This window comes from Maniola hyperantus, chromosome 1, assembly GCF_902806685.2.
Source record: "Maniola hyperantus chromosome 1, iAphHyp1.2, whole genome shotgun sequence".
In the NCBI taxonomy this organism is placed as follows: Eukaryota; Metazoa; Arthropoda; class Insecta; order Lepidoptera; family Nymphalidae; genus Maniola; species Maniola hyperantus.
The window spans coordinates 8,470,401-8,484,763 of NC_048536.1; the positions used below are offsets into that span (position 1 = coordinate 8,470,401).

A 14,363-nucleotide genomic window follows, 5' to 3' on the forward strand; every position below is an offset into this window, starting at 1 on the left:
ACAAAAGTCTTGTCGCCAGTGCGAGTCCTCCTTGGGCTCGATGACGTACTATTTTGAGTGAATTTGCGCTCTCTTAACTTACATGAGAAAGTGTTTGCGTAAGTGTGCGCCCTAATGTGGGTAACTAAGGAACTTTTCCGTTGAAATATCTTTTGACAAACGTCACATATATACTGTATCTGCTCAGTATAGTTTCCTAACTGTGTACCGAGTATATCCTGGGAATTGTATTTGTTTTTTGTAAGAACATTTCGCCTCGTTTGAAAATTGATATTATCACTTGATTTTTTTGGTTCTAGTACGGAGTCCTGGGATTTCCTTGAATATTCAAAAATGTTTGTATCATTTTCGAAAGACAATATATTCAACTCGTCGCCTGTATCGGTCGGATGGTCTTCGTCTCCGTGATTGTTCGCGAGTACCGAAGAAGCGACTGAAACAACAACACTCCATACTTAACCCATACTTCCATACTAATATTATAAACGCGAAAGTGTGTCTGTTTGTCTGTTACCTTTATACAGCCTATCAGCTTAACTGATTTTGATAAAATTAAGTACAGAGATAAAATACTAAATATAGAGTTCCCGCAAACCAAGGCGCGGGCATCATCTTGTTAGGAAACATTTTGTTATGTTGTTGGAATCTAGATTATTTTCCACTAAAACGTAATGACTAGTTTGTACCAGCACTTTCATCCTGCCTAACTACACCACTAAGTACTTGAGGATGTCTTCCAAACAAATCTCCAGGTCCACCAGTTTAGGCTGTGCATTGTCTGTCAGTCAGTCACGGTGCTGTTTTACAGTACCCAGCAAGAAATATTGTACATCGACCTTTAGAATGATTGCGGCTTCGTAGAACGTTGTCTCTGTCACTCATACCTATGTGACGTTTTATCGGTCACAACGACCGGAACAACGCTCTACGAAACCGCTATCTCTTTCTAAAGGTCGATGTACAATATTTTCTGCCGCGCACTGTATATGTGTAGATAGAAACATCTGACAGACCGACAGGTTACAGACAAGTCAGGTGGTCCCACCATAAGTGTCAAGTTGTATGTTGAAGTCCCGCAAATTGCTATTGCGCTGGAACCATGTCTCATAACATCAAAATGACGTCATTTTGACGTCAGCCGAAAAAAGTTATACTTAACATCAGCTCGAAACTTCAGTCTAGTGCCGACGTCACGAAAATGGCGGTCACGCGCATTAGCAATTTGCGGGACATATACAAAAACTACATCTGGACTACATCTTGGACATCTGTCCAAAGGGACATAGGAGCTAATACATGTGTTTAGTTAGTTGTCTTACCCAAAACTTGATGGCAGTCTCCTGACGACTCCGGCTTGGGAATAATGTGCCTGAAAGGATATAATGTTATATGTTATGTATATAATGTTACATGTAAGTAAAATAGCAAATTAGCCACGCTAATTACATCGAAATATATGTATAAAAGGAAAAGGTGACTGACTGACTGATCTATCAACGCACAGCTCAAACTACTGGACGGATCGGGCAGAAATTTGACATGTAGATAGCTATTATGACGTAGGCATCGGCTAAGAAAGGATTTTTGAAAATTCAAACCCTAAGGGGGTGAAATCGGGGTTTGAAATTTGTGTAGTCCACGCGGACAAAGTCGCTGGCATAAACTAGTTAGAAATATTTTGGTGTAATACCATCAATTAATTACCCAAATTTAATTTACAATTTCAAATTCCAGATTATTTATTATTATTATAGAATAGTAAATAATAGATAATTCGACGTAACACCAAAAACTTGTTGGTGTAACACTTCTACCAAAGCAATTATTTTGTTCACAAATACTGTATAAAGTGTCTTTCAGATGAGACTACTAGTAGTAGTATGAATGATAAACTCAGTTAACTAAAAACAATACACTTTGCATGAGCTTGTCACATATGATACGTACGCAGTGGGAGCCTGTGTTTCGTCCGCGGCTGGCTCTGCAACTGCTTCATCAGTCGCGTCTAGTTCTGTCCGTCCGTCCGCGTCGGAGTGTGCTATGTGCACATCGCAGTAGTCTGGCTCCGACACCGCCGAGACAATGTCAGACTGTAGTTGGTGTTTGACGCGACTTATCAGTTTGACATGTCGTATTGTTATCTGAAACCAGTTCATGGCTTTAGGAGCACATAAAGGTGGCGACTGACCTGAAATGTCATCGTAGCGTAACATTCGCAACGAGCGTGTCTGTTACGGCGTCTGCTAAACATGTCACGCGGACTCACTAGACCAATGCTCACTACGCTCAAATGACACAGGTGGCACCCTTACATTCTGTTACATATAACAATGAAGTGCATCAAACATTCCTCACCACTTCATGTCTGTCAAGCAGCTCCATCATCAGGGAGCGCGCTCTCAAGCTCTTGTCTCTGAATGTGCTAAAGTTCACCAGTCTCTGGGCACATTGCACACAAAGCGTTTCTCTGAGCTTTCCTTGAGCACACAACTGCAACAAACACAACTAATTCATATACAGTACACTGGTCTACTGCTCCAGCAGTTGACACCGCTCTTACACTGCACACTGACTTATGCATCATATAAATATACAACTTACAGGATGTCCCACTAAATGTTCATATGCTTCTTCCAACTTGTATTTACTCATCAGAACCAGCTTGCTGCCAGTGTCCAGGCACATCATGCAGACCTGTGCAAAGTGTTGTAAGTATAATCATTTCCACCTTCCATAACAAACTTGAAATGTGAACCGTATGTACTTACTAAGGTTAGCCTTTGATAGGGGCTAAAATAAATAAAATTTAAAAATCTTTTTTATTCAAATAAACTTTTACAAGTACTTTCGAATAGTTTATAGTCGAATAGAAGTAGTTCGATGCTTCTACCACTGGTTCGGAATGCCTTTCCTACCGAGAAGAACCAGCAAGAAACTCAGCGGTTGCTCTTTTCAAATATTTGATATAGGTACAAGATTATGCCATGTATAAAATAGTATTTGCAGTCTTGTGCGTTGCCGGAACGAGCTGCAGGTCAAATCCACGCTCTTTTATCATTTAGATAATCTTTAATTGTGTGATTATGCTTTTTTCAGGAGCATAATTATTTTAATAGATTTTTTAAACTTGTGCAAAAGTAAGTCCAAAATAGTTTGCGGGATTTTATTATAAAAGGTTATACCCATAAAAAATGACTTTTTCACTTTGCTGAGGCGGAAGGTAGGAGCTGCAGCTTGTTACTGTTTCTAGTTAGCATATTGTGTAGATCACCAATTATCAATTAAATATTATTAAATAGCAATACAAGCATGCATCAGAGCTTTAAATGAAATCGACAAGCACTATAAATGAGTTACCAGCACTGGCGAGGGGTCAGCACCAGTACGAATCCGCCTTGAGCCACTTTCTGTTTCACCAATTTCATCGTTTAGAAAATGCTTCGAGCACACCACAGCATGCTCTGGCAGGGGAGTGTCTTGTTTGCCGAGGGCTCTGAGCCAAGCAGCACGAAGATGCAATTCTCTGGGGAACCTGGAAATTACACCCTGTACTATAAAACGAAGCATCCTTAACATGCAACTCATAATTTAAACAAAAGGCAAATAGAAATAGCTCTGCCTGGAAGGGAGCTCTAGAGTTGGATACACGCTCGGTTTGTGGACGCGCAGTTGTGCGTGTGCTCCGACCAGCCTGGGTTGGCTCGAGTCAGTGAACTCTGTGCCGACGAAGCACGGCCCCAAGCCACTAGCCGTAGCGTCTAGGTTATACTTTACGTAAAAGGTTGACAATGAAACACTCACTCGTGAAATGAAATCTCGGATTCGGAGACGACCTCCGCAGTCGTTCTGCAGAAAGGCACACAGCAGCGCATTTCTAAGATATTAATTAAACATTAAAACTATTTAGCTTTAATCTAAATATATAAAAGGAAAAGGTGACTGACTGACTGATCTATCAACGCACAGCTCAAACTACTGGACGGATCGGGCTGAAATTTGGCATGCAGATAGCTATTATGACGTAGGCGTCCGCTAAGAAAGGATTTTGGAAAATTCAACCCCTAAGGGGGTGAAATAGGGGTTTGAAATTTGTGTAGTCCACGCGGACGAAGTCGCGAGCATAAGCTAGTCATTGAATATAATCACTATTGAACGTTTTGCTGAGAGGCCATAATGTTTTGCTTTAATTTTTTTTTAATTGACAACAAATAACCTCAGAAACAAATAGCCAAAGAGTATATAATCAATACGTTTTACAAATAGCCATAAATATGGCACACCAAGGTCACCCCACAGATTACAAACCATTTTTTTTTAGTTTTACGGCTCTGGGTTTGCTGGTCTGTACCTGTTGCAGATTAATAACCACAGACCACAGTCAATAACACTCAGAAGAAATACTTGCAATTAACACAGAGATGTGCTATAATTAGGGATGTCGCGACGAACGTCGCGAAATAGTTAATTGTACAAAATATAAATAGTAATCATCGTAAAATTAAATCATCCAATTATAATATCTAATTACAATAACGAGCAAAACGAGATTAGAAGGAGAGGAATCCAGAGCCGGACGCTTAAAATACTATGGTAAGTTGTCTGTGACTTTACTCTATGGGTCTAATGGTCTATACTTGAAACGCGACGCCGACTGTCTGTGGTCGAAGCCTCGAACCACGGCGCCCACCATTTTGTTAACTGACTGGATCCGAGCACGGCAGCCTCGCCTCACAGCACGCCCACCGTCATCAGTTCGGTGCCTCGCATCCTGTATTATTACTCGTAAGTGGCTAACTATAAGTAACTATATTTGATTGCTATTAATTGTGTGCATAAGGAACGTTTCCATGTAGCCAACGTCGAGAGTCGTAAGGGCCCTTTATTGGCAGGCCTTAGTCGGAATAGTAAATCGTCAGCGTCGGGAGCCATTGGGACCCTTGTTGGCAGGACTTGGCTGGGAGAAAGTAATCCGTCAGTATCGAGAGTCGTAGGGGCCCTCGGGTGGCAGGCCTTAGCGTCGAACAGCTAACTCTCGATACAGATGACGAGACCAGCTAGCTCTCGACGTCAGTGACGACCCCGGCTAACTCTCGGCGTAAGTAGCAAGCAAAGGTGTGGCACTTTGAGCCGGCACGAATAGCCAGTTACCTGACCGAAACGCGGTAGGTCAATGGGACCCAATTATAATCCTAATGGCTGGGCTAATGATGGAACCGTTCCTCCTTTAATTTAGCGCTAGTCAGCACTGGTCTTCCCCGCTTAGCGGCGAGGAAGACAGTAGCCCCGGCAGATTTCGTCTAGGCGAAATCTGCCCGTCCCATATACGTATTACAGAGTGCGAGGCAATGGATTCTGTCCGATGCGACGGGGAGGAAGGCCGCTTCCTCGCCCGTCGCCTCAGTGCCGCGGAGACGGCGCATTAACCTGGTGTCGCACGCGCAAGCAGACTGCGCATCGAGCAAGGGTGGGTGCATAATCAAACATTCACAAACTAGCCTTCGTGACGTCTCTGGTTTCAACCCTCAAACCCGGGCGGCAAGCCGAGTCTAACTAAGCATGAACAGGAGGCGCCACGACATGGTGGAGATGCTGAGGATCTGATAAATCAGTAAATGAGCTTTCAGCAAAAAATGCTAAAAGAAAGAGGGTTGTCAAATAAGTTGTGAATGTTATTATGCACTGACCTAAATCAGACATGTCTCGACAAGTCTCGACACGTATAGAGCGGCAAAGACCATTAGACCTTAATAGGTTATTTTCATGTCTTGTTTTCTCGTAGCTATGTGATTTGTTCTGAATATGATTATTCTTAAGCGTGAATGACCTACCTACCTACACATGAAAATTATTTTTCCTACTATTGAGTTTTGATACAGGTGTTGAATAATTCTACTTATAACTAACACTTTAAACTCTAATATCTACTTTAAATAAGCAAAGTTATGTTGCATTTCACTGATGATTTTAACGTTTTTTTAGACAGTTTTAATATAAATACCTACAATACATTGTAGTGAATAGTGACAAATGTTCAATGTTTAATTTAATAAAGGATAGGTACCTACCTAATGTGAAGAATAAAGGAGGATGCTGTGCGCATAGTCCTATAATAGAATAAAGGAAACCGAAAATTAAGAATAACCTCATTCTCTGTTAAAGTCTAATTGTAAAGATGCGACGGTATTACCAACGTTCTGAATTATTATATTCACAATAAAGTGACACTGTTATTGCAGTTTAGTGGAATCATTATTATAATTATGTTGATCCATGTGGGACTAAATCAATTAAAATAAAAGTTTGAGCTCGCATGAACTTTCTGACAAATTAAGATTATTGTAATATCATATTCAACTGAGACTTAAAGATGAGTCAATTTCAAAAGTGTTTAGGGTTCCGCACCTAGTAAGAAAGAAAATCAATTCTAAAGGTTATCGTTTCTTGTATAACAGTTATAAATGTGAAAAAACCCTTGGTTTCGGTGCGCAAGAAATTCTTTTTTTTTCACAAATTTTATGAATGAAACAGTGAAGTGATATGGACATTAACAATAAACGATAGGTACCTAGAGCAGTCACCTGCGATAGTACACTGACCTTTGCCGGTGCATTCACACTGGACTTGCTAGAACGGTTAAATAGTTACACACATACCTACCCGACTTGAGATTGCTATGATCATACAATTTTGATACGAAGGGGTCAATCATTGAATGCTTATGCTGAATGGTCACACAGTGTGTGTGCCCACGCATACCTACCTAGTAACTGAGATGATTAAATACTAAAATTGAGACCCGGTTTAGCAATACGAACCTTAGGCATGAAATAAAAGCCAGTAGAATGTACAGAGATTTAAGAATATTTGTAGAAGTTTATTGAATAGAGGTATAATGCTACTCTATTTTACTACATTCTATATCTTGTTGCAAGGGTAGGCATAACCCTTCTAGCATGTTAGTGGAATTGTGTAGGTACACATCTGTGGGCAGATGACTGACAATTATTGATAAGGTCGTTGTCACACTATGACGACAGGGCCGGACTATGAAATTGATTTATGATAAAGTCGGTTACTTACTTTATCCGCGATACTAATAACCAATTAATTTCATTCTACAACAACAACGGTACAAAATTATTTCGTTATAACTAGTCGTTGAAATTTATTTGATAAATTATTTGATGAATATATGAGATTTATAGAACAAGGGTTACCATGAATATTCAAACCATAGGACATTGATGTAACACAACAACTAAATAGAAGTTTTAAATGAACTTTAAAGTGAAATAAATGAAAGATGGACGATCATTTGAAAAATAGATCTACGATACTGACACAGATAAATAAAATTAGTTAGATTAAAGAAAATTTTTTGTTTTGGCCAATCCGCTTCCTTTCTTTTTCTCTCGCTTTTCTCCTAAGCGGTGCTATTTCATTTATAGAGAGACGAGCCACGAAGTTCCCGGTCACAACGAAGACATCAACTAAAATTCTAAAAACCTTAAACAACTAACCCATTTTAAGGAAACTTTTATCTACTAATATTTCGAACATACCGACAAGATGGATCAAAGTCTCTTGGCGATATTGCACTCAATGAAAACAAAATTACAAAATTTATCAACCAACGCATCTCAAATAATAGAAACTCTTGATGATCCAACCACTCAATCTCCAACGATTATACAAGAAGCAGAAATTATTTCTTCGAAATTACAAACTTTGTTAAATAGATTGAGCTCCGAATTGACCAACTACTTTCGATTAAGCAACGATCCTGCGCCTGATGACATATCCGAGATATCTACAGTACAATTAGAAGCCGAAGATATATTGTGTGAACTTAAAGTCAAAATTAAAGAAAAGATTAAAGTAATTGAACGAGAAAATCAAGTCAACAGGGATACGAATCCGAATCTAAACAGCCGGCTACCGAAACTGAGTTTACCGGAATTCGACGGCGATATCCTGCAATGGTCAACATTTTGGGATCAATTCAGCTCAAATATTGACAAGCGAAACTTAACCGATGTTGACAAGCTATTGTATTTAAAAGCTTCGTTGAAAGGTGAAGCGAAGAAGATCGTGGAAGGCTTAGAGACAACGAACAAGAATTACAGTATAGCACTAGTGACATTAAAAAATCGATATGGAAAGGAAAACCACATAATTGATGCACACTACTCAGCACTGTATCGTGTCAAGGCTTCCACCGCAATGAATGTCACGGAGGTGAGACAAACACTGAACGAGATCGAACGACATCTTAGGGTGCTTAAATCGCTGGGCGAGGACATAAACCACAACCATCTACGTTTCCTAATCATGGAAAAATTCCCGCAAGAAATCATTTACGAAATGAAAATGAAAATAAACACCGAGTCCATCGAGGAGATAAGGAAATGCCTCGAAGTCATTATTACGGCTAGGGAAGACGCAGAGAGAGTTATCCAAGGAAAATCTGAAGACAATTACACTACCCAATCTCTACACGCGAATGCATCCGGCGACAATAATATGAAATTAAAATCCAAAAGGCCAACAAGTAAAGAAATGTCCACAAAGAAACAAGATAAAAATCGGGGACTATTTCAAGGTCGTCAGAGAAGTTTTAGGAAACAATTCAAAAGAAAATGGGAAGAGCCAGTAGGAAACCAAGAAAGGCAACACGAAAAGAAGAGAAAACTTCACTGCATCTTCTGTCAGGAGAACCATTTTAACGATCAATGCAAAGCCTTTACAACGTTACGAGAAAGGAAAAATAAATTAATTAACCGATGCTACGCATGTCTTCGCATAGGACATACCGTAAAGATATGTGAGAGAAAAATAAAATGTGCACACTGTAACGAGATTGGATCTCACAATCGGGCACTTTGTCCTAAAAATCTACAAAAGGAGAGTGAAACAACTAATAAATAAATAAAAATAATAAATAAGAATGTAAATAATAAATAAGAATAATAATAATAAATGATTATATAAATAATAAGAATACAAACGAATCAACTAATAATTTAATGCAATTAGATACCAAGGATACTACTATACTTCAAACAGCAGTTGTGAACGCGAAATCTGAAAAGGAAGAACATCCTGTTCATTACTTGCATCATTGTGTCCATCAGAAGGAGAAAACCATCAGAATTATATACCGACTCCAAAAAAGCGTTTAAACAAATGTCTATGAACTTAAGGGAGTGGAGTTCTAATTCTTATGAATTTATGACACAAATCCCAGACTCGTCAAAGGAAATCCGTGTTAAGATATTAGGACTTGATTGGGATTTAAAGGAAGATCTACTTCAATTGAGATACAAGATCGACTCTAATGCGAACAATAAACGGGAAGTATTGAGAGTGATCGCTTCAATCTACGACCCTTGCGGATTTGTTGCACCACATATTCTACCTGCTAAATTATTTCTGCAAGAGCTTTGGAAAACCAAAATTAAATGGGACACCACCTTTTCAAAACAGATGAAGGAAGAGTGGTCGACAATACGTGAACAACTAGACAAGATTAAAGAAATATCAATACCCAGATGTTATATGGCGAATGCTCAAAATAACGATGTTCAATTGCATTGCTTTACCGACGCGTCTCTCAAAGCTTATGCAGCTACTGTATATATAGTGAATGAGAACAAGATCAGTTTCGTCATTGGAAAATCTAGACTTGTACCTATAAAGGATCAGGATAATTTGAAAATTCCTCGATTAGAATTACTCGGAGTATTAATTGGAAGTCGTCTTATAAAATTTATTCGGAACTTTCTTCCTGCAAAAGTAACACATCAATTTCTTTGGACCGATAGCCAAATTGTAATCGGATGGTGCAAGTCTTCTAAACTTTTACCACCATTCGTAGCAAGGAGAATCCAAGAAATTAAACGAAATAAAGAATTGATCATAAGATATGTTCCCTCAGAACTAAATCCAGCAGATGTAGCAACAAAACCTTACAGCACTTGTGAAGATAAAGTGAAATGGTTAGCTGGACCTCAATATTTGTTACAAGCATGCGACACATGGCCACAAAAGACAACAAATACCAATTCCTTGTTGTCGCGGGAGGATCTTCCGAATGAAAGTGAAGATGAGGAAGTTGAAATGGATGAAACAATTTCTGCAAATTGCAATAAAAGATTAGATGAAATTAATAACCAATGTAAAATAAACGAAAAGGAAAAGGAACAACTACAAGAAACCTATTTAGAAGAAATAAAGAAACTACAAGAAGAATATTTCAAGGATGAAGTGAACGGGAAAGATACAAACTTAAGTCGAAATTTAGGATTATTTCGTGATATTGACGGCATATTAAGATGCAAAGGAAGGATGAGAAATACGAATTGGTCGTTCGATAAAAGATATCCTATCTTATTGCCTAAGGACTCTCAATTGACTAACAGAATAATTATGGAAACACATAATAAAAATTACCACGTGGGTGTTAACCACACATTGAGCATCATACGCGAAACGTATTGGATTCTACAAGGTAAACGACAAGTACAGAAATTGTTGAAAAAATGTCCAACATGCGTTAAGCACGGTGGAGGACCATACAAACTACCACCTACACCCGCACTACCACCTGAGAGAGTTAACTATAGCTCTCCCTTCACGTTCACGGGAATTGATTATTTGGGACCAGTTTTAGTAAACAATGGAAACGGTTTAGAGAAAAGATGGATTTGTTTGTTTACTTGTCTAGCGATAAGAGCCATACATTTGGAAGTCGTTCAAGATCTATCAGCGGAGGAAGGCCTTCGAGCCCTGAGAAGAATGATAGCCACTAGAGGTCTCCCGACACTTATCACCTCAGATAACGCGTTGCAATTTAAATTGATGTCAGAAATCTTAGCAAAACCTTACTGCATAGAGAATAAAATTCGCTGGAGATTTATACCCGCTCTCGCACCATGGTTTGGCGGTTTTTATGAACGATTAATGGGCATTGTGAAACACTGTATGAAGAGAACATTACAAAAACACTGTCTTAAGGATTGCGAACTATCTACAGTAATGAAGGAAATTGAAGCCGTGGTAAATACCCGTCCACTCACCCATATAGATGCCGAGCTGGATCATATATTGAAACCAGCTGATTTCTTGGCTGTAGGAAAATGTATAACAGTAGAGAATACCCGGAAGGAACCTTTAGCAGAAGGAACCGTTACAAAAAGGGAACTAGTTAAAGGTTGGAAAAGAGCTCTTAAAATCCAGGAAGAATTTAGAGAAATGTTTTCTAATCGTTACCTTCTCAGCCTTCGAGAAAGATACCAGCATTCACATAGGGATCCAAGAGTCACTTCGAAATTAGAACCTCAAGAAGGACAAATAGTCCAGATAAAGGGGGAACATCCCAATCGGGAAAGCTGGCGAGTTGGGAAAATAACAAAACTTATGAAGGGGAAGGATGGATTTAGCAGAACAGCGAAAGTAAAAGTAGATAATAGCGAATATATTAGATCCATTTCACACTTATATCCACTGGAAATGGACGAACAAGAAGCTCACGCTCTAGCTGACAAACCTAGACCAAGTTACAACTATATACCTTCCGAACGCATAACAAGAGAAGTGCACGAAGAAACCACTGGAGAAACCAGTGAGATACGTAGTGGTGAAATCGATGCACCTGAAAAGGAAAATGATCACACCATACAAGACCATAATGAGACGATGTTAGAGGATCAACTTCTGCCAGAGGAGATTACTAACGAAAACGAAGTAGACCTTTCTTCCGAGGAGCCAAGACCCAAGAGAGAAGCGGCTGTCAGGGCCCTCGAGAAGATTAAGGAATGGACGCAGAATCTTATCGTCTTATTGTAACTTCCGTTGTTGGGGAGTGTCGCGACGAACGTCGCGAAATAGTTAATTGTACAAAATATAAATAGTAATCATCGTAAAATTAAATCATCCAATTATAATATCTAATTACAATAACGAGCAAAACGAGATTAGAAGGAGAGGAATCCAGAGCCGGACGCTTAAAATACTATGGTAAGTTGTCTGTGACTTTACTCTGTGGGTCTAATGGTCTATACTTGAAACGCGACGCCGACTGTCTGTGGTCGAAGCCTCGAACCACGGCGCCCACCATTTTGTTAACTGACTGGATCCGAGCACGGCAGCCTCGCCTCACAGCACGCCCACCGTCATCAGTTCGGTGCCTCGCATCCTGTATTATTACTCGTAAGTGGCTAACTATAAGTAACTATATTTGATTGCTATTAATTGTGTGCATAAGGAACGTTTCCATGTAGCCAACGTCGAGAGTCGTAAGGGCCCTTTATTGGCAGGCCTTAGTCGGAATAGTAAATCGTCAGCGTCGGGAGCCATTGGGACCCTTGTTGGCAGGACTTGGCTGGGAGAAAGTAATCCGTCAGTATCGAGAGTCGTAGGGGCCCTCGGGTGGCAGGCCTTAGCGTCGAACCGCTAACTCTCGATACAGATGACGAGACCAGCTAGCTCTCGACGTCAGTGACGACCCCGGCTAACTCTCGGCGTAAGTAGCAAGCAAAGGTGTGGCACTTTGAGCCGGCACGAATAGCCAGTTACCTGACCGAAACGCGGTAGGTCAATGGGACCCAATTATAATCCTAATGGCTAGGCTAATGATGGAACCGTTCCTCCTTTAATTTAGCGCTAGTCAGCACTGGTCTTCCCCGCTTAGCGGCGAGGAAGACAGTAGCCCCGGCAGATTTCGTCTAGGCGAAATCTGCCCGTCCCATATATGTATTACAGAGTGCGAGGCAGTGGATTCTGTCCTATGCGACGGGGAGGAAGGCCGCTTCCTCGCCCGTCGCCTCAGTGCCGCGGAGACGGCGCATTAACCTGGTGTCGCACGCGCAAGCAGACTGCGCATCGAGCAAGGGTGAGTGCATAATCAAGCATTCACAAACTAGCCTTCGTGACGTCTCTGGTTTCAACCCTCAAACCCGGGCGGCAAGCCGAGTCTAACTAAGCATGAACAGGAGGCGTCACGACACTTCTCGCTTCGCGCTTCACTAAAACTAGGGGTAGATTTTTAAGGGTTGAAAAGATAACCCCTCCCCCACTCCTTCCCTCACTTGTAAATGGCGAGGAAAGGAGAGGGGAGAAACGCCTACAATTTGGTTCTGGCACTTCGCCGGCCGCTGCCGCGGCACGCTCGCTGCGCTCGCTCGGCTCGTGCGTTATGGTAACTGTTCTAACCTAACCTAACCAATCATTAAGGTTTTTAAAACGAGCTACGCTAGAAGGCTCGCTTTAAAACCATTTAGAATAAAAAAGTACTTACTTAAAAAAGTTTACTTTATTGGTCTTTGGTTCCCAGCAAGATTATTATAGATTAGAACCCAGAGCCGTAAAACCAGTTTAAAAAAAGTATTATAGGTTTATGTTATGGTAATCTTTATATGAGCTCGTAGTTCGTACTTTGCGGTTTTGTGTTTGTACTTTGTTAAGTTCATTCTAAAAATGCTAGGGACCTAATTAATTTCATTTTATTTACATAAATCTGTATAAAATACGCGATTACGTGTCTTGAAATTAAGAAATTACGTAAAGATCAGTGCAAATTAATCTCTTTCCAGTGAATATTAACGAAATCTATGTAGTAATCGTGTTTTCTATTTATAATGTTAATCATTTTAAAATTGTATAAATCTATAAATACGTGTCTCCGAAACTTGAAATTACAGATATGTAAAGTGCAAATGAACCTCTTTACACTGAATATTACCGCTATACCTATATAGTATAATATTCGTGAATAAATAGTGGTGAACCTTTCTATAGTGGAGCCTAAAAAATTACTTTTGTTTCTACGTGTAGGTATGTAATTATGTATGTATGAAGTCGGGCGAGCATAATAAATGAAACTAGAAGAAACCAAAGCGTGAAGCTCGCCCGACTTCAACATACATATTATGCATACACGTGTAGAAACAAGTTATTTTTTACTTAGTAGTGGTTTTGGAAGTCGGTTTTTTTAATATTTTTTAACTCTGTGCATACTCAGTACTCACGCAGCGTTAGAGTACCAGCTTTACTCACGTTCAATCGTGACAATGGATGGATGCTACCCTCAGCGTGAAAACCGCTTTTTGACGCTAAGACAATGGCATCAGTCCTGGGACAGGAAAATCTAAATGAATGTCATTATTAAATTCAGCATCCTGGAAAACCCTGAAAACGACACCCATGTCTTTTTTGTAATACTGCATGTCCGTCTTCTTGCGTTTGAAAATAAATGTCATTTTAAAAATCAGCTGTTCTGAGCAGCATCCGGAAAACTCTGAAAACGACACCCATGTTTATTTTTTTGTTAAAAGTACCTACATGTGTATAGTGCGGCTACAAGG

General features: G+C 39.9%; 3 protein-coding genes across 4 annotated transcripts in view; 2 read left to right on the top strand and 1 right to left on the bottom strand.

Annotated features, from left to right (window-relative positions):
* LOC117996406 (uncharacterized) overlaps positions 1-4,132 on the bottom strand; it is a 4,715-nt gene extending 583 nt beyond the window's left edge. The window contains exons 1-7 of the mRNA XM_034984466.2: positions 3,802-4,132; positions 3,358-3,532; positions 2,602-2,694; positions 2,356-2,490; positions 1,948-2,141; positions 1,320-1,369; positions 3-433 (exon numbers count right to left, since the gene is read on the bottom strand). Of these exons, the coding sequence (XP_034840357.2) occupies positions 3-433; positions 1,320-1,369; positions 1,948-2,141; positions 2,356-2,490; positions 2,602-2,694; positions 3,358-3,532; positions 3,802-3,872 (1,149 nt within the window). The 5' untranslated portion in view covers positions 3,873-4,132. The remainder of the gene's footprint in view (positions 1-2; positions 434-1,319; positions 1,370-1,947; positions 2,142-2,355; positions 2,491-2,601; positions 2,695-3,357; positions 3,533-3,801) is intronic.
* A 3,437-nt stretch (positions 4,133-7,569) lies between these two features.
* Positions 7,570-8,928, top strand: LOC138402542 (putative leucine-rich repeat-containing protein DDB_G0290503). The gene has a single exon (XM_069499547.1). It carries the CDS (start codon positions 7,570-7,572, stop codon positions 8,926-8,928), a length of 1,359 nt encoding a protein of 452 aa, XP_069355648.1.
* Positions 8,929-9,177: 249 nt separating this feature from the next.
* On the top strand, positions 9,178-12,892 carry LOC138404742 (uncharacterized). 2 transcript variants are annotated; one of them, XM_069509621.1, is made up of 2 exons: positions 9,178-12,210; positions 12,763-12,892. In XM_069509621.1, the coding sequence occupies exon 1, from the start codon at positions 9,187-9,189 to the stop codon at positions 11,845-11,847; it is 2,661 nt and encodes an 886-aa protein (XP_069365722.1). In that variant the 5' UTR covers positions 9,178-9,186; the 3' UTR covers positions 11,848-12,210; positions 12,763-12,892. The 2 variants fall into 2 exon arrangements, with proteins under 2 accessions (XP_069365722.1, XP_069365725.1); XM_069509624.1 differs by having other exon boundaries at positions 9,178-12,018.
* The last annotated feature ends 1,471 nt before the right edge of the window (positions 12,893-14,363 follow it).